Source organism: Scyliorhinus torazame, chromosome 14, assembly GCF_047496885.1.
Source record: "Scyliorhinus torazame isolate Kashiwa2021f chromosome 14, sScyTor2.1, whole genome shotgun sequence".
Taxonomy (NCBI): Eukaryota; Metazoa; Chordata; class Chondrichthyes; order Carcharhiniformes; family Scyliorhinidae; genus Scyliorhinus; species Scyliorhinus torazame.
Genome location: NC_092720.1, coordinates 101,847 through 128,158, shown reverse-complemented (window position 1 = coordinate 128,158; position 26,312 = coordinate 101,847). Strand labels below are relative to the sequence as shown.

Below are 26,312 nucleotides of genomic sequence, written 5' to 3'. Positions count from 1 at the left end.
AATGAGCCCAGCCAGGTGATAGAGGTTTCAGTCGGGGAGCATTTCGGGAAGAGTGACCACAATTCAGTAAGTTTTAAAGTGCGGGTGGACAAAGATAAGAGTGGTCCTAGGGTGAATGTGCTAAATTGGGGTAGGCTAATTATAACAATATTAGGCGGGAACTGAAGAACCTAGATTGGGGGCAGATGTTTGAGGGTAAATCAACATCTGACGTGTGGGAGGCTTTCAAATGTCAGTTGAAAGGAATTCAGGACCGGCATGTTCCTGTGAGGAAGAAGAATAAATACGGCAAATTTCAGGAACCTTGGAGAACGAGAGATATTGTAGGCCTCGTCAAAAAGAAAAAGGAGGCATTTATCAGGGCTAGAAGGCTGGGAACAGACGAAGCCTGTGTGGAATATAAGGAAAGTAGGAAGGAATTTAAGCAAGGAGTCAGGAGGGCTAAACAGGGTCACGAAAAGTCATTGGCAAATAGGGTTAAGGAAAATCCCAAGGCTTTTTACAGGTACATAAAAAGCAAGAGGATTGTCAGGGAAAGAGTTGGCCCACTGAAGAATAGGCAAGGGAATCTATGTGTGGAGCCAGAAGAAATGGGCGAGTAGTAAATTAATACTTTGCATCAGTATTCACCAAAGAGAAGGAATTGGTAGATGTTGAGTCTGAAGAAGGGTGTGTAGATAGCCTGGGTCACATTGAGATCCAAAAAGACGGGGTGTTGGGCGTCTTGAAAAATATTAAGATAGATAAGTCCCCAGGGCCTTATCAGATCTAACCCAGAATACTGAAGGAGGCTAGAGAGGAAATTGCTGAGGCCTTGACAGAAATCTTTGGATCCTCACTGTCTTCAAGTGATATCCCGAAGGACTGGAGAATAGTCAATGTTGTTCCTTTGTTTAAGAAGGGGAGCAAGGATAATCCCGGGAACTACAGGCCGGTGAGCCTTACTTCAGTGGTAGGGAAACTACTGGAGAGAATTCTTGCGCAGGTCAAGGAGACACAGCCTGAGTGAGAGAGACACAGACAGTGAGAATTTGGTAATTTGGTGCAGTGAGGTAATTCGGTGAAGAGTGGGAGAGTGCTTTTCCCCGACTGTTTTGTTCTCTCTCTTTCTTCGGGCCTAATTTCGGGAGCCGTTCGGAGGAGGAGGAGCAGTCTCTGTGAGTATAAAAACCTAACGGAAACTTCCTGTTTTCCAGTTTTTTTTCCAAAAGTGACGTCAGAGGGAAGCTGTGATCTGATTGGTTGACAGCAAATCTGCCCCAAATTTTAAAAAAAACACAGCTAAACTCGTAAACTTAAATTAAACTAATTAATTAATTAGTGATGGCTGGTCAGGTGATGTGCTTGAGCTGCTTGATGTGGGAGCTGGCAGATCGCATTGCGAGCTGCAACGACCACGTCTGCAGTAAGTGTTGGCTGCTCGAAGAGCTCCGGCTCAGAGTTGATGAGCTGGAGTCTGAGCTTCAAACACTGAGGCACATCCGGGAGGGGGAGACTTACCTGGACACTGTGTTTCAGGAGGCAGTCACACCTGTCAGAGTAAGTAGTTTAAATCCTGCCAGTGGCCAGGGACAGCAGGTGTGACTGCAAGTCAGGCAGGTAAAGGGAACCAGCAGTCAGGAACTCAGGAGCCTCAGCCCTTGACTCTGTCCAACAGGTATGAGGCACTTGCTCCCTGTGTGGATGGCGAACAGGGCTGCAGGAAGGATAAGTCAGCTGACCAAGGCACCATGGTTCAGCAGGCCATTCAAGGGGAGGGAGTAAATAGGCAAGTTGTAGTTGTAGGGGATTCTATTATCAGGGGGATAGATAGTATTCTTTGTGAGCAGGATAAAGAGTCCCGCATGGTATGTTGCCTGCCCGGTGCTAGGGTGCGGGACATCTCTGACCGGCTTGAAAGGATACTGGAGAGGGAGGGGGAGGATCCAGTTGTTGTGGTCCATGTCGGTACCAACAACATAGGCAAGTCTAGGAAAGAGAACCTGTTTAGAGATTATAAAGAGCTAGGATTCAAATTAAAAAACAGGTCCTCAAGGGTCATAATCTCCGGATTACTGCCCGAGCCACGTGCAAATTGGCATAGGGAGGCAAGAATAAGGGAAGTTAACACGTGGCTGAAAGAGTGGTGTGGGAAAGAGGGGTTCCTTTTCATGGGACACTGGCATCAGTTTTGGGACAGGGGGGACCTATACCGTTGGGATGGTCTCCACCTGAACCGAGCTGGGACCAGTGTTCTGGCGAAAAGAGTAAATAGGGTGGTCAATAGGACTTTAAACTAAAGATTGGGGGGGAAGGGAAAGTCAGGGAACCAAGAGGTGAAGTAATCAATGGGAAGCGTAGCTGCTTAGGAATACAAAAAAGCACGAAAAGACAAAACTCAGGAGAGGTTACGATAGTCCCCATCCCACAAAATATGACACAGTGTATGGAAAGGCTCAGTAAACCAAAGTCCACCACACTAAGAAAACAAAAAGGGACGGTCAATAGAGAATTAAAGGTGCTATATTTAAATGCGCGCAGTGTACGGAACAAGGTAGATGAGCTTGTGGCCCAGATTGTGACTGGCAGGTATGATGTGGTAGGCATCACAGAGACATGGTTGCAGGGGGTTCAGGACTGGCATTTAAACATCCAGGGATTCACAACCTATCGAAAAGACAGAGAGGTGGGCAGAGGGGGCGGGGTTGCCTTGTTAATTAGGAATGAAATTAAATCAATAGCACTAAACGACATAGGGTCAGATGATGTGGAGTCTGTGTGGGTAGAGTTGAGGAACCACAAAGGCAAAAAAACCATAATGGGAGTTATGTACAGGCCTCCTAACAGTGGTCAGGACCAGGGGCACAAAATGCACCACGAAATAGAAAGTGCATGTCAGAAAGGCAAGGTCACAGTGATCATGGGGGACTTCAATATGCAGGTGGACTGGGTAAATAATGCTGCCAGTGGACCCAAGGAAAGGGAATTCATTGAATGTTTACAGGAGGGCTTTTTGGAACAGCTTGTGATGGAGCCCACGAGGGAACAGGCCATTCTGGACTTAGTGTTATGTAATGAGCCAGATTTGCTTAAAGATCTTAAAGTAAAGGAGCACTTAGGAGGCAGTGATCATAATATGGTAGAATTCAATCTCCAATTTGAAAGAAAGAAGGTAGAATCAGATGTAAAGGTGTTACAGTTAAATAAAGGTAACTACAGGGGCATGAGGGAGGAACTGACGAAAATCGACTGGGAGCAGAGACTAGTGGGAAAGACAGTAGAACAACAATGGCAGGAGTTTCTGGGAGTAATTGAGGACACAGTACAGAGGTTCATCCCAAAGAAAAGAAAGGTTATCAGAGGGGGGATTAGGCAGCCATGGCTGACAAAGGAAGTTAGGGAATGCATCAAAGCAAAAGAGAAAGCCTATAATGTGGCAAAGAGTAGTGGGAAGTCAGAAGATTGGGAAGGCTACAAAAACAAACAAAGGATAACAAAGAGAGAAATAAGGAAAGAGAGGATCAAATATGAAGGTAGGCTAGCCAGTAACATTAGGAATGATAGTAAAAGTTTCTTTAAATACATTAAAAACAAACGGGAGGCAAAAGTTGACATTGGGCCGCTCCAAAATGACGCTGGTAATTTTGTGATGGGAGACAAGGAAATAGCAGAGGAACTAAATAAGTACTTTGCGTCAGTCTTCACAGTAGAAGACATGAGTAATATCCCAACAATTCCGGAGAGTCAGGGGGCAGAGTTGAATATGGTAACCATCACAAAGGAGAAAGTGGTAGAGAAACTAAGAGGTCTAAAAATTGATAAATCTCCGGGCCCAGATGGTCTACATCCTAGAGTTCTTAAGGAGATAGCTGAAGAAATAGTGGAGGCGTTAGTTATGATTTTTCAAAAGTCACTGGAGTCAGGGAAAGTCCCAGAGGATTGGAAAATCGCTGTTGTAACCCCCCTGTTCAAGAAGGGAACAAGGAAAAAGATGGAAAATAATAGGCCAATTAGCCTAACCTCGGTTGTTGGCACGATTCTAGAATCCATTGTTAAGGGTGAGATTTCTAAATTCTTGGAAGTGCAGGGTCAGATTAGGACCAGTCAGCATGGATTTAGTAAGGGGAGGTCGTGCCTGACAAACCTGTTAGAGTTCTTTGAAGAGATAACAAATAGGTTAGACCAAGGAGAGCCAATGGATGTTATCTATGTTGACTTCCAAAAGGCCTTTGATAAGGTGCCTCACGGGAGACTGCTGAGTAAAATAAGGGCCCATGGTATTCGAGGCAAGGTACTAACATGGATTGACGATTGGCTGTCAGTCAGAAGGCAGAGAGTTGGGATAAAAGGTTATTTTTCAGAATGGCAACCGGTGACGAGTGGTGTCCCGCAGGGTTCAGTGTTGGGGCCACAGCTGTTCTCTTTATATATTAACGATCTAGATGACGGGACTGGGGGCATTCTGGCTAAGTTCGCCGATGATACAAAGATAGGTGGAGGGGCAGGTAGTATGGAGGAGGTGGGGAGGCTGCAGAAAGATTTAGACAGTTTAGGAGAGTGGTCCAAGAAATGGCTGATGAAATTCAACGTGGGCAAGTGCGAGGTCTTGCATTTTGGAAAAAAGAATAGAGGCATGGACTATTTTCTAAACGGTGACAAAATTCATAATGCTGAAGTGCAAAGGGACTTGGGAGTCCTAGTCCAGGATTCTCTAAAGGTAAACTTGCAGGTTGAGTCCGTAATTAAGAAAGCAAATGCAATGTTGTCATTCATCTCAAGAGGCTTGGAATATAAAAGCAGGGATGTGCTTCTGAAGCTTTATAAAGCATTAGTTAGGCCCCATTTAGAATACTGTGAGCAATTTTGGGCCCCACACCTCAGGAAGGACATACTGGCACTGGAGCGGGTCCAGCGGAGATTCACACGGATGATCCCAGGAATGGTAGGCCTAACATACGATGAACGTCTGAGGATCCTGGGATTATATTCATTGGAGTTTCAGAGGTTGAGGGGATATCTAATAGAAACTTACAAGATAATGAATGGCTTGGATAGGGTGGATGTAGGGAAGTTGTTTCCATTAGCAGGGGAGACTAGGACCCGGGGGAAGAGCCTTAGAATAAAAGGGAGTCACTTTAGTACAGAGATGAGGAGAACTTTCTTCAGCCAGAGAGTGGTGGGTCTGTGGAATTCATTGCCACAGAGCGCGGTGGAGGCCGGGACGTTGAGTGTCTTTAAGACAGAAGTTGATAAATTCTTGATTTCTCGAGGAATTAAGGGCTATGGAGAGAGAGCGGGTAAATGGAGTTGAAATCAGCCATGATTGAATGGTGGAGTGGACTCGATGGGCCGAATGGCCTTACTTCCGCTCCTATGTCTTATGGTCTTATGGTCTTACGGAGACAGGATCTACTCCCATTTGGAAGCAAATGGACGTATTAGCGAGAGACATCACGGTTTTGTGAAGGGGAGGTCGTGTCTCACTAACTTGATAGAGTTTTTCGAAGAGGTCACAAAGATGATTGATGCAGGTAGGGCAGTGGATGTTGTCTATATGGACTTCAGTAAGGTCTTTGACAAGGACCCTCATGGCAAAATGGTACAAAAGGTGAAGTCACAAGGGATCATGGGTGAGCTGGCAAGATGGATACAGAATTGGCTCGGTCATAGAAGGTAGAGAGTAGCAATGGAAGGGTGCATTTCTGATTGGAGGGCTGTGACTCGTGGTGTTCTGCAAGGATCAATGCTGGGACCTTTGCTGTTCGTAGTATATAAATGATTTGGAGGAAAATGTAACTGGTCTGATTAGTAAGTTTGCAGACGACACAAAGGTTGGTGGAATTGCGGATAGCGATGAGGACTGTCAGAGGATACAACAGGATTTAGATCGTTTGGAGATTTGGGCGGAGAGATGGCAGATGGAGTATAATCCGGACAAATGTGAGTTAATGCATTTTGGAAGGTCTGATGCAGGTAGGGAATATACAGTGAATGGTAGAACCCTCAAGAGTATTGACAGTCAGCGAGATCTAGGTGTACAGCTCCACAGGTCACTGAAAGGGGCAACACAGCTGGAGAAGGAAGTCAAGAAGGCATACGGCATGCTTGCCTTTATTGGCCGGGGCATTGAGTATAAGAATTGGCAAGTCATGTTGCAGGTGTATAGAACCTTAGTTAGGCCACACTTGGAGTATAGTGTTCAATTCTGGTCACCACACTACCAGAAGGATGTGGAGGCTTTAAGGAGGGTGCAGAAGAGATTTACCAGGAAGTTGCCTGGTATGGCTGGCATTAACTATGAGGAGAGGTTGAATAAAGTTGGGTTGTTCTCACTGGAACGACGGAGGTTGAGGGGCGGCCTGTTAGAGGTCTATAAAATATGAGGGGCACAGACAGAGTGGATAGTCAGAGGCTTTTTCCTAGGGTAGCGGGGTCAATTACTAGGGGGCATAGGTTTAAAGTGCGAGGGGCAAGGTTTAGAGGAGATGTACGAGGCAAGTTTTTTATACAGAGGGTAGTGGGTGCCTGGAACTTGCTGCCGGAGGAGGTGGTGGAAGCAGGGATGATAGTGACGTTTAAGGGGCAATTGACATGTACATGAATAGGATGGGAATAGAGGGATACGGACCCCGGAAGTGCAGAAAATTTTAGTTTGGGCAGGCAGCATGGTCAGCACAGGTTTGGAGGGCCGAAGGGCCTGTTCCTGTGCTGTACTTTCCTTTGTTCTATTCACCAACCTCGTTCCGCTTGAGCGAGAGCAACGAGGTCAGAGAATCGCACCCATTGTTCTGAGAAACTGTCCCAAATATATTTTATGAACTCTTCCTCCAGTCTACCTTTGCCAATTTGAATTGTCCAATCAACTTGCAGATTAAAGTCACCCTTGATTATTGAATTTTAACACCCCCCCCCCCCCCACACCCCCCCCCAATCAGTATAGCTGTGCCTCCTCCTGCAGACTAACCATAACTCGTCCTGTCAAAGTTCATTGAGCATTTCATCTCGTTTTCTATCTCTTACCACAAGTCGGGAAATATCCTCCGGTACGTGGGTGAATTTCATCCCATTATCCTGTCCCAGGTACAATTTTTCCAGGGATTCCACAGAGCAAATTTCTTGAGGGAAATCCCGAAACCTGTTCCCAGTCAAACCAAGGATCTTCAGTTTGGTCAAATTCTTCACTCCTGGAGAAACCTGGGAATTAAACAAGGTTTTTATTGTTTTTTTCACAGTATTGGGTGCATGTAAAATATGGGGGTGTCATTGGGTGTTTTCATTGAACAAAAACTTATTAAACATCAGTAGCCATTAGAGTCAGAGTTATTCTATTAGTTTGGTCACTCTCTCTCCAGACAGGGAATTTTCTTATTTCCCAGGAAAGCAACTTTCTGCAGTGGATCCGGACATCTGCCACCACAAAAATGCATCCTCGATTCCATAAACCCAAGAGATCTAGGAGCAGGAACAGGCCATTCGGCCCATTGAATCTGCTCCACCATTCAAGATCATGACTGATCTGATGTAATCCTCAACTTCATTTTCCTGCCTTAGCCCAGGTAGGTAGGGCATAGATAGGGTGCTCTGTCAGAGAAGGGGTCGGTGCAGGCGTGATGGACCGAATGGCCTTCTGCACTGTAGGGATTCTATGATTCCATGAAGGTCACTTTCCGTTCTTCTAAACTCCAATCAGCATTTGTATTAGCAAGAGGCAGCACGGTTCTGTGAAGGGGAGGTTGTGTCTCACTAACTTGATAGAGTTTTTTGAAGAGGTCACAAAGATGATTGATGCAGGTAGGGCAGTGGATGTTGTCTATATGGACTTCAGTAAGGCCTTTGACAAGGTCCCTCATGGCAGACTGGTACAAAAGGTGAAGTCACACGGGATCAGGGGTGAGCTGGCAAGATGGACACAGAATTGGCTAGGTCATAGAAGGCAGAGAGTAGCAATGGAAGGATGCTTTTCTAATTGGAAGGCTGTGACTAGTGGTGTTCCGCAGGGATCAGTGCTGGGGCCTTTGCTGTTCGTAGTATATATAAATGATTTGGAGGAAAATGTAACTGGTCTGATTAGTAAGTTTGCAGGCGATACAAAGGTTGGTGGAATTGCGGAGAGCGATGAGGACTGTCAGAGGATACAACAGGATTTAGATCGTTTGGAGACTTGGGCGGAGAGTTGGCAGATGGAGTTTAATCTGGACAAATGTGAGGTCATGCATTTTGGAAGGTCTAATGCAGGTAGGGAATATACAGTGAATGGTAGAACCCTAAAGAGTATTGACAGTCAGAGAGATCTAGGTGTACAGGTCCACAGGTCACTGAAAGGGGCAACACAGGTGGAGAAGGTAGTCAAAAAGGCATACGGCATACTTGCCTTCATTGGTCGGGGCATTGAGTATAAGAATTGGCAAGTCATGTTGCAGCTGTATAGAACCTTAGTTAGGCCACACTTGGAGTATAGTGTTCAATTCTGGTCGTCACACTACCAGAAAGATGTGGAGGCTTTAGAGAGGGTGCAGAAGAGATTTACCAGAATGTTGCCTGGTATGGAGGGCATTAGCTATGAGGAGAGGTTGAATAAACTCGGTTTATTCTCACTGGAACGACGGAGGTTGAGGGGCGACCTGATAGAGGTCTACAAAATTGAAGGGCACAGACTGAGTGGATAGTCAGAGGCTTTTCCCCAGGGTAGAGGGGTCAATTACTAGGGGGCATAGGTTTAAGGTGCGAGGGGCAAGGTTTAGAGATGTACGAGGCAAGCTTTTTACACAGAGGGTAGTGGGTGCCTGGAACTCGCTGCCGGAGGAGGTGGTGGAAGCAGGGACGATAGTAACATTTAAGAGGCATCTTGACAAATACATGAATAGGATAGGAATAGACTGATACGGACCCAGGAAGTGTAGAAGATTTTAGTTTAGACGGGCAGCATGGTCGGCATGGGCTTGGAGGGCCGAAGGGCCTGTTCCTGTGCTTTACATTTCTTTTTCTTTGAGTACAGACTCAACCCACTCAAACTCTCCTCATAAGAAAATCCCTCCCTCCCCAGGATCAACCTTCTCTGATAGAAGCAAATTACTGCAGGTGCTGGAATCTGAAACATCAGAAAATACTGGAGAATCTCAGCAGGGCTGACAGCGTCTGTGGAGAGAGAGAAGGGAGTGAAATTTTCCAGTCTGGGCGACTCTTTATCGAAGCTGGAGAGAACTGGAAAGAGGGTCAGATTTATACTATAGTGGGGTGGGGAGGGGAGGGGGGTGGAGCGATGGGGCTGATGGCGGGGTGGAGCGGTGGGTCTGGATGGGGGGGGGCAGAGGGGCTGGATGGGAGGTGTTGAGCGGTGGGGCTGGATGGGGGGGTGGAGCGGTGGGTCTGGGTGGGGGGGGCAGAGGGGCTGGATGGGGGGGTTGAGCGGTGGGGTTGGATGGGGGGTGGAGCGGTGGGTCTGGATGGGGGGGGGCAGAGGGGCTGGATGGGAGGTGTTGAGCGGTGGGGCTGGATGGGGGGGTGGAGCGGTGGGTCTGGGTGGGGGGGGCAGAGGGGCTGGATGGGGGGGTTGAGCGGTGGGGCTGGATGGGGGGGTGGAGCGGTGGGGCTGAATGGGGGGGGTGGAGCGGTGGGGCTGGATGGGGGGGTGGGTGGAGCGGAGGGGCTGGATGGGGGGGTGGAGCGGTGGGTCTGGGTGGGGGGGGCAGAGGGGCTGGATGGGGGGGTGGGTGGAGCGGAGGGGCTGGATGGGGGGGGGGCGGAGGGGCTGGATGGGGGGGTGGGTGGAGCGGAGGGGCTGGATGGGGGGGGCGGAGGGGCTGGTTGGGGGGGCGGAGGGGCTGGATGGGGGGGAGGGGCTGGATGGGGGGGGCGGAGGGACTGGATGGGGGTGCGGAGGGGCTGGATGGGGGGAGCGGTGGGGCTGGATGGGGGGGTGGGTGGAGCGGAGGGGCTGGATGGGGGGGAGGGGCTGGATGGGGTAGAGCGGTGGGGCTGGATGGGGGGGGTGGAGTGGTGGGTCTGGATGGGGGGGAGCGGTGGGGCTGGATGGGGGGGAGCGGTGGAGTTGGATGGGGGGGCGGAGGGGCTGGTTGGGGGGGGAGCGGCGGGGCTGGAATGGGGGGGGTGGAGCGGTGGGGCTGGATGGGGGGGTGGAGTGGTGGGGCTGGATGGGGGGATGGAGCGGTGGGGCTGGATGGGGGGGGTGGGTGGAGCGGAGGGGCTGGATAGGGGGGCGGAGGGGCTGGTTGGGGGGGGTGGATGGAGCGGAGGGGCTGGATGGGGGGGTGCGGAGGGGCTGGATGGGGGGCGGAGGGGCTGGATAGGGGGGTGGAGGGGCTGGATAGGGGGGGCGGAGGGGCTGGATGGGGTGGGCGGAGGTGCTGGATGGGGGGGAGCGGGGGGGCTGGATGGGGGGGCGGAGGTGCTGGATGGGGGATGGGTGGAGCGGAGGGGCTGGATGAGGGGGAGATGCTGGATGGGGGGGTGGAGCAGTGGGGCTGGATGGGGGGGGGAGCGGTGGGCTGGATGGGGGGTGGTGGAGCGGAGGGGCTGGGTGGGGGGGGGGGAAGGGGCTGGATGGGGGGTGGTGGAGCGGAGGGGCTGGGTGGGGGGGGGGAAGGGGCTGGATGGGGGGTGGTGGAGCGGAGGGGCTGGATGGGGGGGGGGAGCGGTGGGCCTGTATAGGGGACCAGCGGTTGAATTGGATTTGTTTATTGTGACGTGTACCGCGGTGCAGTGAAAATTATTTTTCTGTGGGCAGCTCAAACAGATAATTTGTACATGAAAAGTGAAGGGTGGAGATTGACAAATATACTGTGTACAGAAAGACAAAGGGAATGTGAATGGGGTGATTGAGGCTAAGAAGAGAGCTGATGGTGACACGTAACGAGATTAAAATGTGTGAATGGCAAAACAAAGGTGAGCAGTGGGTCAAAGGGCAACTGGCAACAGATGGTCCAAGTGGAGTGGGGGAGAGGGGACAATGGTGAGGGAAAAACGGATGAATGGAAATAAAAATGTTGTGAAGTTGGAGGAGAGAGTTCACAATCTGAAGTTGTTGGACGCAATGTTAAGTCCGGAAGACTATAACTCGCTGGGCTTCACTGGAACATTGCAGCAAAGCCAACGATGGACAGGTGGACGTGAGAGCAGGACGGGGAGTAGAAATGGCAAACAGGAAATAGGGGGGGGATGTAAAAGGGGTGGGGATTAGCATAACTGGTTAAGGAGACTATTATAGCTGTACTGCGGGAGGACACCTCTGAGGACTCATACAATGAGGCAATCTGGGTAGAGCTCAGGAACAGGAAGGGGGCAATCACAATGTTGGGGGTTTATTACAGGCCCCCCAACTGCCAGCGAGAGATAGAGGAGCTGATAGGTTAGAGAGATTTTGGAAAGGTGCAAAAGTAACAGGGTTGTTGTGGTCAGGGATTTTAATTTCCCGTATATTGACTGGGACTCACTTTGTGCTCGGGGTTTGGATGGGGCAGAGTTTGTAAGGTGTATCCAGGAAGGCTTCTTGATACAATATGTAGATAGTCCAGGGGACATGAGAAGTATTTGGCAGGAAGGATCAAGGAAAACCCAAAAGCTTTCTATAGGTATGTCAGGAATAAGCGAATGACTAGGGAAAGAGTAGGACCAGTCAAGGACAGGGATGGGAAATTGTGTGTGGAGTCTGAAGAGATAGGCGAGCTACTAAATGAATATTTTTCGTCAGTATTCACTCAGGAAAAAGATAATGTTGTGGAGGAGAATGCTGAGCTCCAGGTAAATAGATTAGATGGCATTGAGGTACGTAGGGAAGAGGTGTTGGCAATTCTGGACAGGCTGAAAATAGATAAGTCCCCGGGACCTGATGGGATTTATCCTAGGATTCTCTAGGAGGCCAGGGAAGAGATTGCTGGACCTTTGGCTTTGATTTTTATGTCATCATTGGCTACAGGAATAGTGCCAGAGGACTGGAGGACAGCAAATGCGGTCCCTTTGTTCAAAAAGGGGAGCAGAGACAACCCCGGCAACTATAGACCGGTGAGCCTCACGTCTGTAGTGGGTAAAGTCTTGGAGGGGATTATAAGAGACAAGATTTATAATCATCTAGATAGGAATAATATGATCAGGGATAGTTAGCATGGCTTTGTGAAGGGTAGGTCATGCCTCACAAACCTTATTGAGTTCTTTGAGAAGGTGACTGAACAGGTAGACGAGGGTAGAGCAGTTGATGTGGTGTATATGGATTTCAGCAAAGCGTTTGATAAGGTTCCCCACGGTAGGCTATTGCAAAAAATACGGAGGCTGGGGATTGAGGGTGATTTAGAGATGTGGATCAGAAATTGGCTAGCTGAAAGACAGAGGGTGGTGGTTGATGGGAAATGTTCAGAATGGAGTACAGTCACAAGTGGAGTACCACAAGGATCTGTTCTGGGGCCGTTGCTGTTTGTCATTTTTATCAATGACCTAGAGGAAGGCGCAGAAGGGTGGGTGAGTAAATTTGCAGACGATACTAAAGTCGGTGGTGTTGTCGATAGTGTGGAAGGATGTAGCAGGTTACAGAGGGATATAGATAAGCTGCAGAGCTGGGCTGAGAGGTGGCAAATGGAGTTTAATGTAGAGAAGTGTGAGGTGATCCACTTTGGAAGGAATAACAGGAATGTGGAATATTTGGCTAATGGTAAAGTTGTTGTAAGTGTGGATGAGCAGAGGGATCTAGGTGTCCATGTACATAGATCCCTGAAAGTTGCCACCCAGGTTGATAGGGTTGTGAAGAAGGCCTATGGGGTGTTGGCCTTTATTGGTAGAGGGATTGAGTTCCGGAGTCGGGAGGTCATGTTGCAGCTGTACAGAACTCTGGTACGGCCGCATTTGGAGTATTGCGTACAGTTCTGGTCACCGCATTATAGGAAGGACGTGGAGGCTTTGGAGCAGGTGCAGAGGAGATTTACCAGGATGTTGCCTGGTATGGAGGGAAAATCTTATGAGGAAAGGCTGATGGACTTGAGGTTGTTTTCGTTGGAGAGAAGAAGGTTAAGAGGAGACTTAATAGAGGCATACAAAATGATCAGGGGGTTGGATAGGGTGGACAGTGAGAGCCTTCTCCCGCGGATGGATATGGCTGGCACGAGGGGACATAACTTTAAACTGAGGGGTAATAGATATAGGACAGAGGTCAGAGGTAGGTTCTTTATGCAAAGAGTAGTGAGGCCGTGGAATGCCCTACCTGCTACAGTCGTGAACTCGCCAACATTGAGGGCATTTAAAAGTTTATTGGATAAACATATGGATGATAATGGCATAGTGTAGGTTAGATGGCTTTTGTTTCGGTGCAACATCGTGGGCCGAAGGGCCTGTACTGCGCTGTATTGTTCTATGTTCTATGTTCTATGTTCTAACTAGGGAAGGGGCAGTACTGGACCTGGTATTGGGGAATGAGCCTGGGCAGGTGGTTGAGGTTTCAGTAGGAGAACATTTTGGGAGTAGTGACCACAATTCTGTAAGTTTTGGGGTACTTTTGGACAGGGATGAGGGTAACCCTCGCGTTAAGGTGCTAAACTGGGGAAAGGTAAATTACGATAACATTAGACAGGATTTGAAGAATTTGGATTGGGTGCGGCTGTTAGAGGGTAAATCAACATCGGACGTGAGGGAGTCTTTCAAGCGACAGTTGATTAGGATTCAGGATAGTCATGTACCTGAGACGATGAAGGATAAGTATGGGAAGTTTAGGGAGCCTTGGATAACGAGGGATATTATGAACCTTGTCAAAAAGAAAAAGGAGACTTTTGTACGGCATGGAAGGGTGGGGACAGTCAAAAACCTTGAGGAGTATAAAGAAAGTGGGAAGGTATTGAAGCAGGAAATTAGGAGGGCTAAGAGGAGTCATGAAAAGTCCTTGGCAAGTAGGATTATGGTGAATCTCAAAGCTTTTTATTCATATGTAAAAAGCAAGAGGGTGGCTGATCTTTTTTTGACTCAGCTTCACTTTCCGGCCCGAACACCATAACCTTTAATCTCTTTATTCTTCAAAAAACTATCTTTCTTCATCTTAAGAACATTGAATGAATGAGCCTCAACTGCTTCACTGGGCAAGGAATTCCATAGATTCACAACCCTTTGGGTGAAGAAGTTCCTCCTAAACTCAGTGCTAAATCTACTTCCCCTTATTTTGAGGCTATGCCCCCTAGTTCTGCTTTCACCCGCCAGTGGAAACAACCTGCCCGCATCTATCCTATCTATTCCCTTCATAATTTTATACGTTTCTATAAGATCCCTCCGCACCCTTCTAAATTCCGAGTACAGTCCCAGTCTACTCAACCTCTCCTCGTAATCCAACCCCTTCAGCTCTGGGATTAACCTAGTGAATCTCCTCTGCACACCCTCCAGTGCCAGTACGTCCTTTCTCAGGTAAGGAGACCAAAACTGAACACAATACTCCAGGTGTGGCCTCAGTAACACCTTATACAATTGCAGCATAACCTCCCTAGTCTTAAACTCCATCCCTCTAGCAATGAAGGACAAAATTCCATTTGCCTTCTTAATCACCTGTTGCATCTGTAAACCAACTTTTTGCGACTCATGCACTAGCACACCCATGTCTCTCTGCACAGCGGCATGTTTTAATATTATTTCATTTAAATAATAATCCCGTTTGCTATTATTCCTACCAAAATGGATAACCTCATATTTGTCAACATTGTATTCCATCTGCCAGACCCTAGCCCATTCACTTAACCTATCCAAATCCCTCTGCAGACTTCCAGTATCCTCTGCACTTTTTGCTTTACCACACATCTTAGTGTCGTCTGCAAACTTGGACACATTGCACTTGGTCCCCAACTCCAAATCATCTATGGAAATTGTGATCAATTGTGGGCCCAGCATGATCCCTGAGGGACACCACTAGCTACTGATTGCCAACCAGAGAAACACCCATTAATCCCCACTCTTTGCTTTCTATTAATTAACAAATCCTCTATCCATGCTACTACTTTCCCCTTAATGCCATGCATCTTTACCTTATGCAGCAACCTTTTGTGTGGCACCTTGTCAAATGCTTTCTGGTAATCCAGATATACCACATCCATTGGCTCCCCATTATCTACCGCACTGGTAGTGTCCTCAAAAAATTCCACTAAATTAGTTAGTCACAACCTGCCCTTTATGAACCCATGCTGCGTCTGCCCAATGGGACAGTTTCCATCCAGATGCCTCGCTATCTTTTCCTTGATCATAGATTCCAGCATCTTCCCTACTACCGAAGTTAAGCTCACTGGCCTATAATTACCCGCTTTCTGCCTCCCTCCTTTAAACAGTGGTGTCACGTTTGCTAATTTCCAATCCGCCGGGACCACCCCGAGTCTAGTGAATTTGGGTAAATTATCACTAGTGCATTTGCAATTTCCCTAGCCATCTTTTAGCACTCTGGGATGCATTCCATTAGGGCCAGGAGACTTGTCTACCTTTAGCCCCATTAGCTTACCCATCACTATTTCCTTAGTGATAACAATAATCTCAAGGTCCTCAGCTGTCATAGCCTCATTTCCATCAGTCACTGGCATGTTATTTGTGTCATCCACTGAGACCGACCCAAAAAACCTGTTCAGTTCCTCAGCCATTTTCTCATCTCCCATTATTAAATCTCCCTTCTCATCCTCTAAAGGACCAATATTTACTTTAGCCACTCTTTTCTGTTTTATATATTTGTAGAAACTTTTACTGTCTGTTTTTATATTCCGAGCAAGTTTACTCTCATAATCTATTTTACTCTTCTTTATAGCTTTTTTAGTAGCTTTCTGTTGCCCCCTAAAGATTTCCCAGTCCTCTAGTCTCCCACTGGTCTTTGCCACTTTGCATGCTTTTTCCTTCAATTTGATACTCTCCCTTATTTCCTTAGATATCCACGGTCGATTTTCCCTCTTTCTACCGTCCTTCCTTTTTGTTGGTATAAACCTTTGCTGAGCACTGTGAAAAATCGCTTGGAAGGTTCTCCACTGTTCCTCAACTGTTTCACCATAAAGTCTTTGCTCCCAGTCTACCTTAGCTAGCTCTTCTCTCATCCCATTGTAATCTCCTTTGTTTAAGCACAAAACACTAATGTTTGATTTTACCTTCTCACCCTCCATCTGTATTTTAAATTCCACCATATTATGATTGCTCCTTCCGAGAGGATCCCTAACTGTGAGATCATTAATCAATCCTGTCTCAGGTCTCCTGGCCCTGATGGAATGCATCCCAGAGTGCTAAAAGAGATGGCTAGGGAAATTGCAAATGCACTCGTGATAATTTACCAAAATACACTAGACTGTGGGGTGGTCCCGGTGGATTGGAAATTAGCAAACGTGACACCACTGTTTAAAAAGGAGGTAGGCAGAAAAAAAAGTTGGTTTACAGGTGCAACAGGTAATTAGAAGGCAACTGGAATTTTGTCCTTCATTGCTAGAGGGATGGAGTTTAAGACTAGGGAGGTTATGCTGCAATTGTATAAGGTGCTCGTGAGGCCACACCTGGAGTATTGTGTTCAGTTTTGAGAAAGGACGTACTGGCACTGGAGGGTGTGCAGAGGAGATTCACTAGGCTAATCCCAAAGGTGAAGGGGTTGGATTACGAGGAGAGGTTGAGTGGACTGGGACTGTACTCGTTGGAATTTAGAAGGATGAGGGGGGATCTTATAGAAACATATAAGATTATGAAGGGAATAGATAGGATAGATGCGGGCAGGTTGTTTCCACTGGCGGGTGAAAGCAGAACTAGGGGGCATAGCCTCAAAATAAGGGGAAGTAGATTTAGGACTGAGCTTAGGAGGAACTTCTTCACCCAAAGGGTTGTGAATTTGTGGAATTCCTTGCCCAGTGAAGCAGTAGAGGCTCCTTCATTAAATGTTGTTAAGATAAAGATAGATAGTTTTTTGAAGAATAAAGGGATTAAGGGTTATGGTGTTCAGGCCGGAAAGTGGAGCTGAGTCCACAAAAGATCAGCCATGATCTCATTGAATGGTGGAGCAGGCTCGAGGGGCCAGATGGCCGACTCCTGCTCCTAGTTCTTATGTTCTTATGTAATCCGGACAAAAGAGAGGTAATGCATCTTGGTTGGTCTAACATAGAGGGGAAATGTACCATAAATAGCAAAACGCTTAGGAAGAAAGAGGGCTGGATTCTCTGTTTCAGGGACTATCCCCATGCCGTCGTGAAAACATTGGCCTTTTACGCCAGAAAAACTGGCATCAAAAGGCCACAGATTCACCGCCTTGCAGGGGGCTAGCAGGGAGCCGTTGTGAAGCTTGCAGCTCCAGCTGCAGATAACCCCCCCCCCCGCACTTCTGGGTCAGAGGTCGCGCATGAGCACAGCGGTAGCTTCCAGCGGCCGCACCGTGCTCCATCGCGGAGCTGGACGGCAGAAATAGTTCTTCCAATCGGCCACACGCCCGACCCGAACCACCCGCTCAAAAATATCCCGGTCCCGTATGTGGCTCCCCCTGCCCTCCGATCAGCCCGACCCCGGCGGCCGCGGACTCAGTCCGCCACCGCCACACGAGTATACAGAATGGCAGGACCATGAGTGGTCTGCGTCATTGGGACTTCGGCTGGTCGGGGGCGGAGAATAGCGGGGCGGGCCTCTGGCATACTCCCCGAGTACGCCACCTTTCAGGGGCCAGAGAATAAAGGAACCGGCGCCGGTCCCGACTCCATGCGTGGAACTAGATTCTCCGCCCCGGCGCCGGTCCCGACTCCATGCGTGGAACTAGATTCTCCGCCCCGGCGCCGGTCCCGACTCCATGCGGGATTCTCCGCCCCGGCGCCGGACGCGAATTCACCGTCGGGATGTGGGGAATCCAACCCAGAAAGTCAGAGAGATCTGGGCGGCAGGTCCACAGATCTTTCAAAGTGGCAACACAAGTGGACAATGTGGTCAAGAAAGCAGACGGAATGCTTGCCTTCATTGGATGCGGCATTGAGTATATAAACTGGCAAGTCATGCTACAGTTGTATAGAACCTTGGTAAGGCCACACTTGGAATATTGCGCACAATTCTGGTCACCACACTACCAGAAGGATGTTGAGGCTGTGGAGAGGGTGCAGAGGAAGTTTACCAGGATGTTGCCTGGTCTGGAGGGTGTTAGCTATGTGAAGAGGCTGAATAGACTCGGACTGTTTTCATTAGAAAGACGGAGGTTGAGGGGGTGACCTGATAGAGGTCTACAAGATTATGAGGGGCATGGATAGAGTGGATGGGCAGGCACTCTTTCCCAGGGTGGAGGGGTCAGTCACCAGGGGGCACAGGTTTAAGGTCCATGGGGTAAAGTTTCGAGGAGATGTGCGAGGCAGGTTTTTTACGCAGAGGGTGGTGAGTGTCTGGAACGCGTTGCCAGGGGAGGTTGTGGAAGCAGATACATTAACGGCGTTCAAAAGGCATCTTGACAAACACACGGATAGGACGGGTATAGAGGGATACGGCACAAGGAAGAGCTGAGGGTTTTGGCAAAGATTGGAATCACTGGAGGCAGGAAGGGTCCCAGAGGACTGGAAAGTGGCTAATGTAACACCGCTGTTTAAGAAGGGAGGGAGGCTGAAGACGGGAAATTATAGGCCGGTTAGCCTGACTTCGGTCATTGGTGAGATTTTAGAGCCTGTTACTAAGGATGAGATCGCAGAGTACTTGGAAGTGCATGATAAAATAGGACTCAGTCAGCACGGCTTCGTCAAGGGGAGGTTATGTCTGACAAATCTGTTAGAGTTCTTTGAGGAGGTAACAAGGAAGTTAGACAAAGGAGAACCAGTGGACGTGATTTATTTAGATTTCCAGAAGGCCTTTAACAAGGAGCCGCATAGGAGACTGGTAAATATGTTACGAGCCCATGGTGTTCAGGGTAAGATCCTGGCATGGACAGAGGATTGGCTGACTGGCAGAAGGCAGAGAGTGGGGATAAAGGGGTCTTTTTCAGGATGGCAGCCGGTGACTAGTGGTGTGCCTCAGGGGTCTGTGCTGGGACCACAACTTTTCACAATATACATTAATGATCTGGAAGAAGGAACTGAAGGCTCTGTTGCTAAGTTTGCAGATGATACAAAGATCTGTAGAGGGACAGGTGGTATTCAGGAAGCAGGCAGGTTGCAGGAGGACTTGTACAGGCTAGCAGAGTGGGCAAAGAAGTGGCAGATAGAAAGCAATGTGGAAAAGTGTGAGGTTATGCACTTTGGAAGGAGAAATGGAGGCATGGATTATTTTATAAATAAGGAAATGCTTAGGAAATCAGAAGCACAAAGGGACTTGGGAGTCCTTGTTCACGATTCTCTTAAAGATAACGTTCAGGTTCAGTCGGCAGTCAAGAATGCAAATGCAATGTCAGCATTCATTTCAAGAGGGTTAGAATACAAGACCAGGGATGTACTTCTGAGGCTGTATAAGGCTCTGGTCAGACCCCATTTGAAGTATTGTGAGCAGTTTTGGGCCCCGTATCTAAGGATGTGCTGGCCTTGGAAAGGGTCCAGAGGAGGTTCACAAGAATGATCCCTGGAATGAAGAGCTTGTCATATGAGGAACTCTGGGTCTGTACTCGTTAGAGTTCAGAAGGATGAGGTAGGATCTTATTGAAAGTTACAGGATACTGCGGTGCCTGGATAGAGTGGACGTGGAGAGGATGTTTCCACTTATAGGAGAAACTAGGAGCAGAGGATGTAGCTTCAGGCTGAAGGGACGATCCTTTAAAACAGAGATGAGGAGGAATTTCTTCAGCCAGAGGGTGGTGAATCTGTGGAACTCTTTGCCGCAGAAGGCTGTGGAGGCCAAATCACTGAGTGTCTTTAAAACAGAGATAGATAGGTTTTTGATTAATAAGGGGATCAGGGGTTATGGGGAGAAGGCAGGAGAATGGGGATGAGAAAATATCAGCCATGATTGAATGGATGAGCAGACTCGATGGGCCGAGTGGCCTAATTCTGCTCCTATGTCTTATGGTCTTATAGCGACAGACAGCATGGTTTTGTACGAGGGAGGTCATGTCTCACTAATTTGACTGAATTTTTTGAGGAGGTGACAAAAATGATTGACGAGGGAAGGGCTGTGGATGTTGTCTACATGGACTTTAGTAAAGCATTTGACAAGGTCCCTCATGGCAGGCTGGTGCAAAAGATTACATCACATGGAGTCAGGGGTGAACTAGCTGGATGGGTCCAGAACGGGCTTGGCCATAGAAGACAGAGGGCAGCAGTGGAAGGGTGTTTTTCCAAATGGAGGTCTGGAACTAGTGGTGTTCTGCAGGGATCAGTACTGGGACCTCTGCTCTTTGTGATATATATAAATGACTTGGAAGAAAACATAGTGGGTCTGATTAGCAAGTTTGCGGATGATACTAAGATTGCTGGAGTTGAGGATAATGGTGAGGATTGTCAGAAATACAGCTGGATACAGATAGACCTGAAAGAGAATATCTGGCGCTGGATTCGCCGATGCTGAAATCGCGTTCAGCCTGAGAATCACAGTTCCTGACCATATTGGGGGCAGTGCCGCTTTCACGATGCTCCACCCCTCCAGCGCAACATATTGAAGGCACCCCCGATGTTCCGCCCCCAACCGGCCGAGTTCCCGATAGTGTCAGTTGCGTATGGTCTCATCCGTGCGGGAACTCGGCGTGTCAGCTGCGGACTCAGTCCAGCACCGCCAAAGTCAAGGGAGGGCCAATCCGCAGGCAGGGGGGACTTTATCAGGGGCTGGGAGCACTGTGGGGGGTGGGGGTCCGGGGTGAGCGAGCCGGCCAAGGGGGGTACTATTTAACGGGCCTGGTCCGCGTGCGGCTGCTCCTTGTTGCAGGCTGCCGCCGTGCACATGCGCGGCCACGGACCCGGCAATTCTCCGGGCCGTATCAACAGTTGGAGCCGGGTGCTCTACGCTGCCGGCCCCCAGCCAAACGGAGGATCGGTGGCCGTTTACACCATTATTTCTGTTGTAAAACACCACCGTTCCCAGCGTGGGGACATAGCCTCAGAATCGGAAAATCCAGCCGTTGATTTGTCATGACAGTGCTGACTCTGATTCAAATAGCTCCATTCCTGGGTCTTTCCCTGTAACCTTTTATGATTTCCCACAGGTACATCGGAAGTGCCCCGCTTTGGCTCTGGTAGCATTCCATAACCCAATGCCTTCTGTGCATTTAGTATCCCTGCTCTGACCCCTCCAGAAAACCCAACATCTCCCCCTTTACGCTATTCTTATTCGATCTTAATCTCTCAAAGCTGAGTATCTTCTCTTCCCTATTAAGAATCTTACTGCTTATTGCTTTTAAGGCCCACAGTTGTACCTCTTTCAGTTTGCTGTCATCCAAAGATAGAACCTCCAGCTGCCTCAGGCTGCAGATTTGTTTGGGGAAGTACCTGAGAACATTTTGCCTGAGATCCAAGAAGCGAATCCCTGTTAAGTTCGAGAAACAGCAGCTTAGGTTTTGTAACTGTGTGTTTTTCAGATAGAGGAGCTGTAAAGCAGCACCCAGCTGGCAGACAGAAGGCGGGAGGGTGTCCAGCTGATTGTCAGATAGATCAAGTTCTGCCAGACTCGCTGGAAGTGAGTGAAGGAGTTGGAGGTCGAGGCAGTTTATGCTGATGTCTAACACACACAGATTGCTGCAGTAGCTGACAGCTTGCGGAATGAAAACCAGATGATTATGGGCGAGGTATAAATGTTTTAGGTTTTGTAAACAGTTGATATCATCGGGGAGATAAATCAATTCATTGTGCCTGAGGTCCAGAATCTCCAATCGAAACAGTTGGCAGAATCCGAATGGGAGGAGCTGCAAGTTGTTGGAGTGAAGATAAAGTTGCTGCAGTTCATTCAAGTTGTTGATCTCCCAGGGCAGGGAGGCCAGGTTATTCCCAGACAAGCCCAGCAGTTGCAGGTGGTGCAGTTTCTTACAGATCTGCCCTGGGAACTGGTTCAGGTTCATGTTGTAGAGGCGGAGTACCCGCAGGGAGCGCAGTCTGCAGAGGATGTGGATGAAGAGGTGACTTTCCAGCGGGTTTCCGCTCAGATCCAGACTCTGCAGCTGCTCCAATTCACCCAACTCCTCGCACATTCTCACCAACTGGTTACTGTTCAGATACAAAACGCGCAGTTTCCGCAGGAGGCGGATTTGCGGCGGAATTTCCTGGATCTGGTTTTTTTCCAGGTGCAATTCCTCCAAATGCAGCAGCTGGAAAACCGCCGCCGGAAACTTCCGCAACTGCGAGTCGGCAAAATCCTGAAACAAAACCCGTCCCGCCAGCAGCAGCGGGAGCGGCGGGGCGGCCTTCCCGCTGCAGCCAAAACCCGCCGGGGCGGGATTCCCGCTGCAGCCAAAACCCGCCGGGGCGGGATTCCCGCCGCCAAAACCCGCCGGGGCGGGATTCCCGCCGCCAAAACCCGCCGGGGCGGGATTCCCGCCGCCAAAACCCGCCGGGGCGGGATTCCCGCCGCCAAAACCCGCCAGCATCGGGCGGGAGCGGGAAACACCCCGAGTCGCGGCTGGATCCCGGAGCCGGATCCCTCAGACCAGATCTCCGATCCGGTTTGTGTCTCCCGGGGGCGGGGCGTCGCCATGGAGACGGCGGTGACTCAACAAACCCAAAATCCGGAGCCCCGGAGCGGGACCGGATCATCACCAAAACCCGGGACCGGATCATCACCAAAACCCGGGACCGGATCATCACCAAAACCCGGGACCGGATCATCACCAAAACCCGGGACCGGATCATCACCAAAACCCGGGACCGGATCATCACCAAAACCCGGGACCGGATCCTCACCAAAACCCGGGACCGGATGGGATTGGGGTAAATGTATTGAGGTGGATAGAAAACTGGTTGGCACTTCCAGTGGCGGCTATGCAGGAGTAAGTCGCCCATTTGGTGGCTCCCGCTCTGGTCGGACTTTTGGACCTTTCCCCCGATTTTCTACCGGACTTGAATTGTAAAACGGATGTCAGTGGCAATTGTTTACTGAATTCCCACTTTGGTGCATGGAGAGAAGAACTACAATTGTTCGTAAGGGCAGAAACAAGAAGACTTGGGCTATAGTTGCAACAGAAGACAGCATGGCGGAGGTTCGGACCTCTGGCTTGTCGACCGAGAAGTCTATGGAGCAGCTGATGCAAGACATTCAGGAAGACTTTGCTACGCAGAAACGGGACTGCTTGGACCCGATGAAAGAGTCGATTGAGCCATTGGAGCAAAGATTGGACGCCCAGGATCGGGCGATCCAGAAGGTGGAGAAGGCGCTGGCTGAGCAGGAGGAACATCAGACTGCGGTGGAGTTGGAGGTGGGGATGCTGAGGGACCAGCAGAAGAAGCTCCTGGAGAAGGTGAAGGACCTAGAAAGTAGGTCAAGCCGGCAGAACCTAAGAATCGTCGGGCTCCCGGAGGGGTCCGAAGGAAAGGACGCTGGGGCATACATTGCAGACATGTTTGTGAAGCTGCTGGGGGATGGGGCATTCTCCCGGCCCTTCGAGGTGGATAGGGCTCACAGAGCACTCGCGAGGAAGCTGCGAATGGGAGACACACCCGAGGGCAATGGTGGTGAAATTCTACAGGTTCTTGGATAACGAGCGCATTCTACAGTGGGCCAAGCAGACACGGAGCTGTAAGTGGGACAACAGTATCCTGCGGGTTTACCAAGACCTGAGTGTGGAGGTGGCCAGGGGAAGAGCAGCTTCAACCAGATCAGGTTGATCCTTTTTAAGAAAAAGGTGAAGTTTGGACTGTTATACCCAGCCCGTCTCTGGGGCACGCATAAGGATCAGCACTTTTACTTCGAGTCGCGTGAGGACACGTTGGATTTTGCGAAAAAGAAAGGGCTGGTGATGGATTGAGAACTTTTGAACTTGGCTGCAATGTTGATGTTTTTGTTTCTCTGTTTTTGTAAAAATTTTCTCATTTTGCGTTTCATAGAAGATGTTTGTGATGCCGTTTGCATTGATTTGGAACCAGCGGTAGAGCTGAGTGAGTTACGGTTTTCATTTGCACTGTTGGGGGATGGAGGTGTGCTTGTTTTGATCTTGGTGTTTTTCTGTTGGGCAATTGTGTGGGGATTGTTTGATGTTGGAGTTTGTTTGTATGAGTGGGTGGGGGAACAATAGGTGGGAGACTATCTGGCGCCGGGGATGGGGGCCACCAAGCTAGCTGGGCGAGCTAGCTCTCGGAAGCGCAGTGGGGGGTGTGCATATGTTTGGTTTAGTAAAGGGATTGGGTTAAAGGGTGTTGTTACTAGGGGGGTGAATGTTCTGCCGACGAGGGAGGGCTTGGGCTGAGGGACAAAGAGGAGGTTGGGGCAGGGGCTGCCTGGGGATGGACCGATGGCGGCGCGGAGCATGGGCTGGAGGCGGGCCTAAAAAAGGGGATGGCTGATCGGTAATGAGCCCCCGCAACTAGGCTGATCACCTGGAATGTTTGAGGGTTAAATGGGCTGGTCAAAAGGGCACGTGTGTTCGCGCATCTTAGGGATTGAAGGCGGACGTGGTAATGTTGCAGGAGATGCACCTTAGAGTAACGGACCAGGTTAGACTGAGAAAAAGCTGGGTCAGTTAGGTCTTTCACTCGGGACTAGATTCAAAGACTAGAGGAGTCGCGATCCTGATCAATAAGCGGGTGGTGTTTGAGGCGGGTAGAATAGTCTCGGATGTGGGAGGTCGGTACATTATGGTCAGCGGGAAGCTAGAGGGGGTGCAGGTGGGATTAGTAAGTGTGTATGCGCCAAATTGGGATGATGTGGAGTTTATAAAGAGGATGCTGGGGAAGATACCGGACCTGGACTCGCACAGGTTGGTCATGGCAGGGGACTTCAACACAGTTATGGACCCTGGCTTGGACCGGTCAAGCTCAAAAATGGGCAGGGTGCCCGAGGAACTAAGAGGGTTCATGGAGCTGTTGGGGGGGTGGATCAATGGAAATTTGGGCAGCCGAGGGTGAAGGAGTTCTCCTTCTACTCACAGATGCATAAAGTGTACTCCAGGATTGATTTCTTTATTTTGAGCAGACCCTTACTGGCAGGGGTGGTGGACATGGGGTACTCGGCGATTACAATCTCAGACCATGCTCCGCACTGGGTTGCTCTGCAGGTTAGTAAAGACCGTAACCAGCGCCCGCACTGGAGGTTGGATGTGGGACTTTTGGCGGATGAAGGTGTGTGCGAGCGGCTGAGGAAATGTATTCAGAACTACCTGTAGGTCAACGACACGGGGAAATTTCAGCAGCGGTGGTTTGGGAAGCACTGAAGGCGGTGGTCAAGGGGGAGCTGATCTCGATCCGGGCGCATAGGGAGAAAGTGGGCAGAGACGGTCCACCTGGTAAAGGAGATACTACAGATCGACAGGAGGTCTGCGGAGACCCCAGAGGCATGGCTTTTAAGGGGAGGGCGGAGGTTACAGGCAGAGTTCAGCTTGCTGACCACAGAGAGGGCGGTGGAGCAGCTGAGAAAGGCGAGGGGGCGATCTATGAACATGGAGAGAAGGCCAGCAGAATGCTTGAACAGCAGCTTAGGAAGAGGGAGGCAGCTAGGGAGATAAGGGGCGCAATTCTCCGACCCCCCACTGGCTCGGAGAATCGCCGGGAGCTGACGTGAATCCCGCCCCCGCCATGTCCCGAATTCTCTGCCACCAGAGATTCGGCGGGGACGGGAATTGCGTCGGTCGGTGGGCTCCCCCCCGGCGATTCTCCGGCCCGCGATGGGCCGAAGTCCCACCGCTGTCAACCCTCGCCAGCCGGCGTGGATTGAACCACCTACCTTACCGGCGGGAGCAGACGGCGCGGTCGGGCTCCGGGGTCCTGGGGGGGCGCGGGGCATTCTGGCCCCGGGGGATGCCCCCACGGTGGCCTTGCCCACGATCGGGGCCCACCGATCGGCGGGTGGGCCTGTGCCATGGGGGCACTCTTTTTCTTCTGCCTTCGCCATGGTCTTCACTATGGTGGAGGTGGAAGAGACCCCCTCCCCAGCGCATGCACGGGGATGCCGTGAGATGACGCTCCCGCGCATGTGCCGCCCGGTGAAGTCCTTTCGGCGCCGGCTGGTGTGGCGCCAAAGGCCTTTCCCGCCAGTCGGCGGGGCGGAAATCACTCCAGCGCGGGCCTAGCCCCTCAAGGTGAGGGCTTAGCCCCTAAAGGTGCGGAGAATTCCGCACCTTTGGGGCGGCCCGATGCCGGTGTGGTTCACGCCATTCCATTACGCCGGATTCCCCCGCCCTGCCGGGTAGGGGAGAATCCCGGCCAAGGAAAGTAAAGGACGGAGATGGGAACCTGGTTGGTGATTCAGCAGGGTTGAATAAGGCGTTTAGGGATTTCTACAGCAGGCTGTATAGGTCGGAACCCCCTACGGGACCGGAGGGGATGAGGCACTTC

At 50.0% G+C, this 26,312-nt stretch overlaps 1 protein-coding gene across 1 annotated transcript in view; it reads right to left on the bottom strand.

Moving 5' to 3' along the window:
* The window catches only part of LOC140389481 (uncharacterized), a 45,370-nt gene extending 22,877 nt beyond the window's left edge, over positions 1 to 22,493 (bottom strand). Inside the window, exons 1-2 of the mRNA XM_072473612.1 lie at positions 21,254 to 22,493; positions 7,000 to 7,173 (exon numbers count right to left, since the gene is read on the bottom strand). Of these exons, the coding sequence (XP_072329713.1) occupies positions 7,000 to 7,173; positions 21,254 to 22,417 (1,338 nt within the window). The 5' untranslated portion in view covers positions 22,418 to 22,493. The remainder of the gene's footprint in view (positions 1 to 6,999; positions 7,174 to 21,253) is intronic.
* Between the last annotated feature and the right edge of the window lie 3,819 nt (positions 22,494 to 26,312).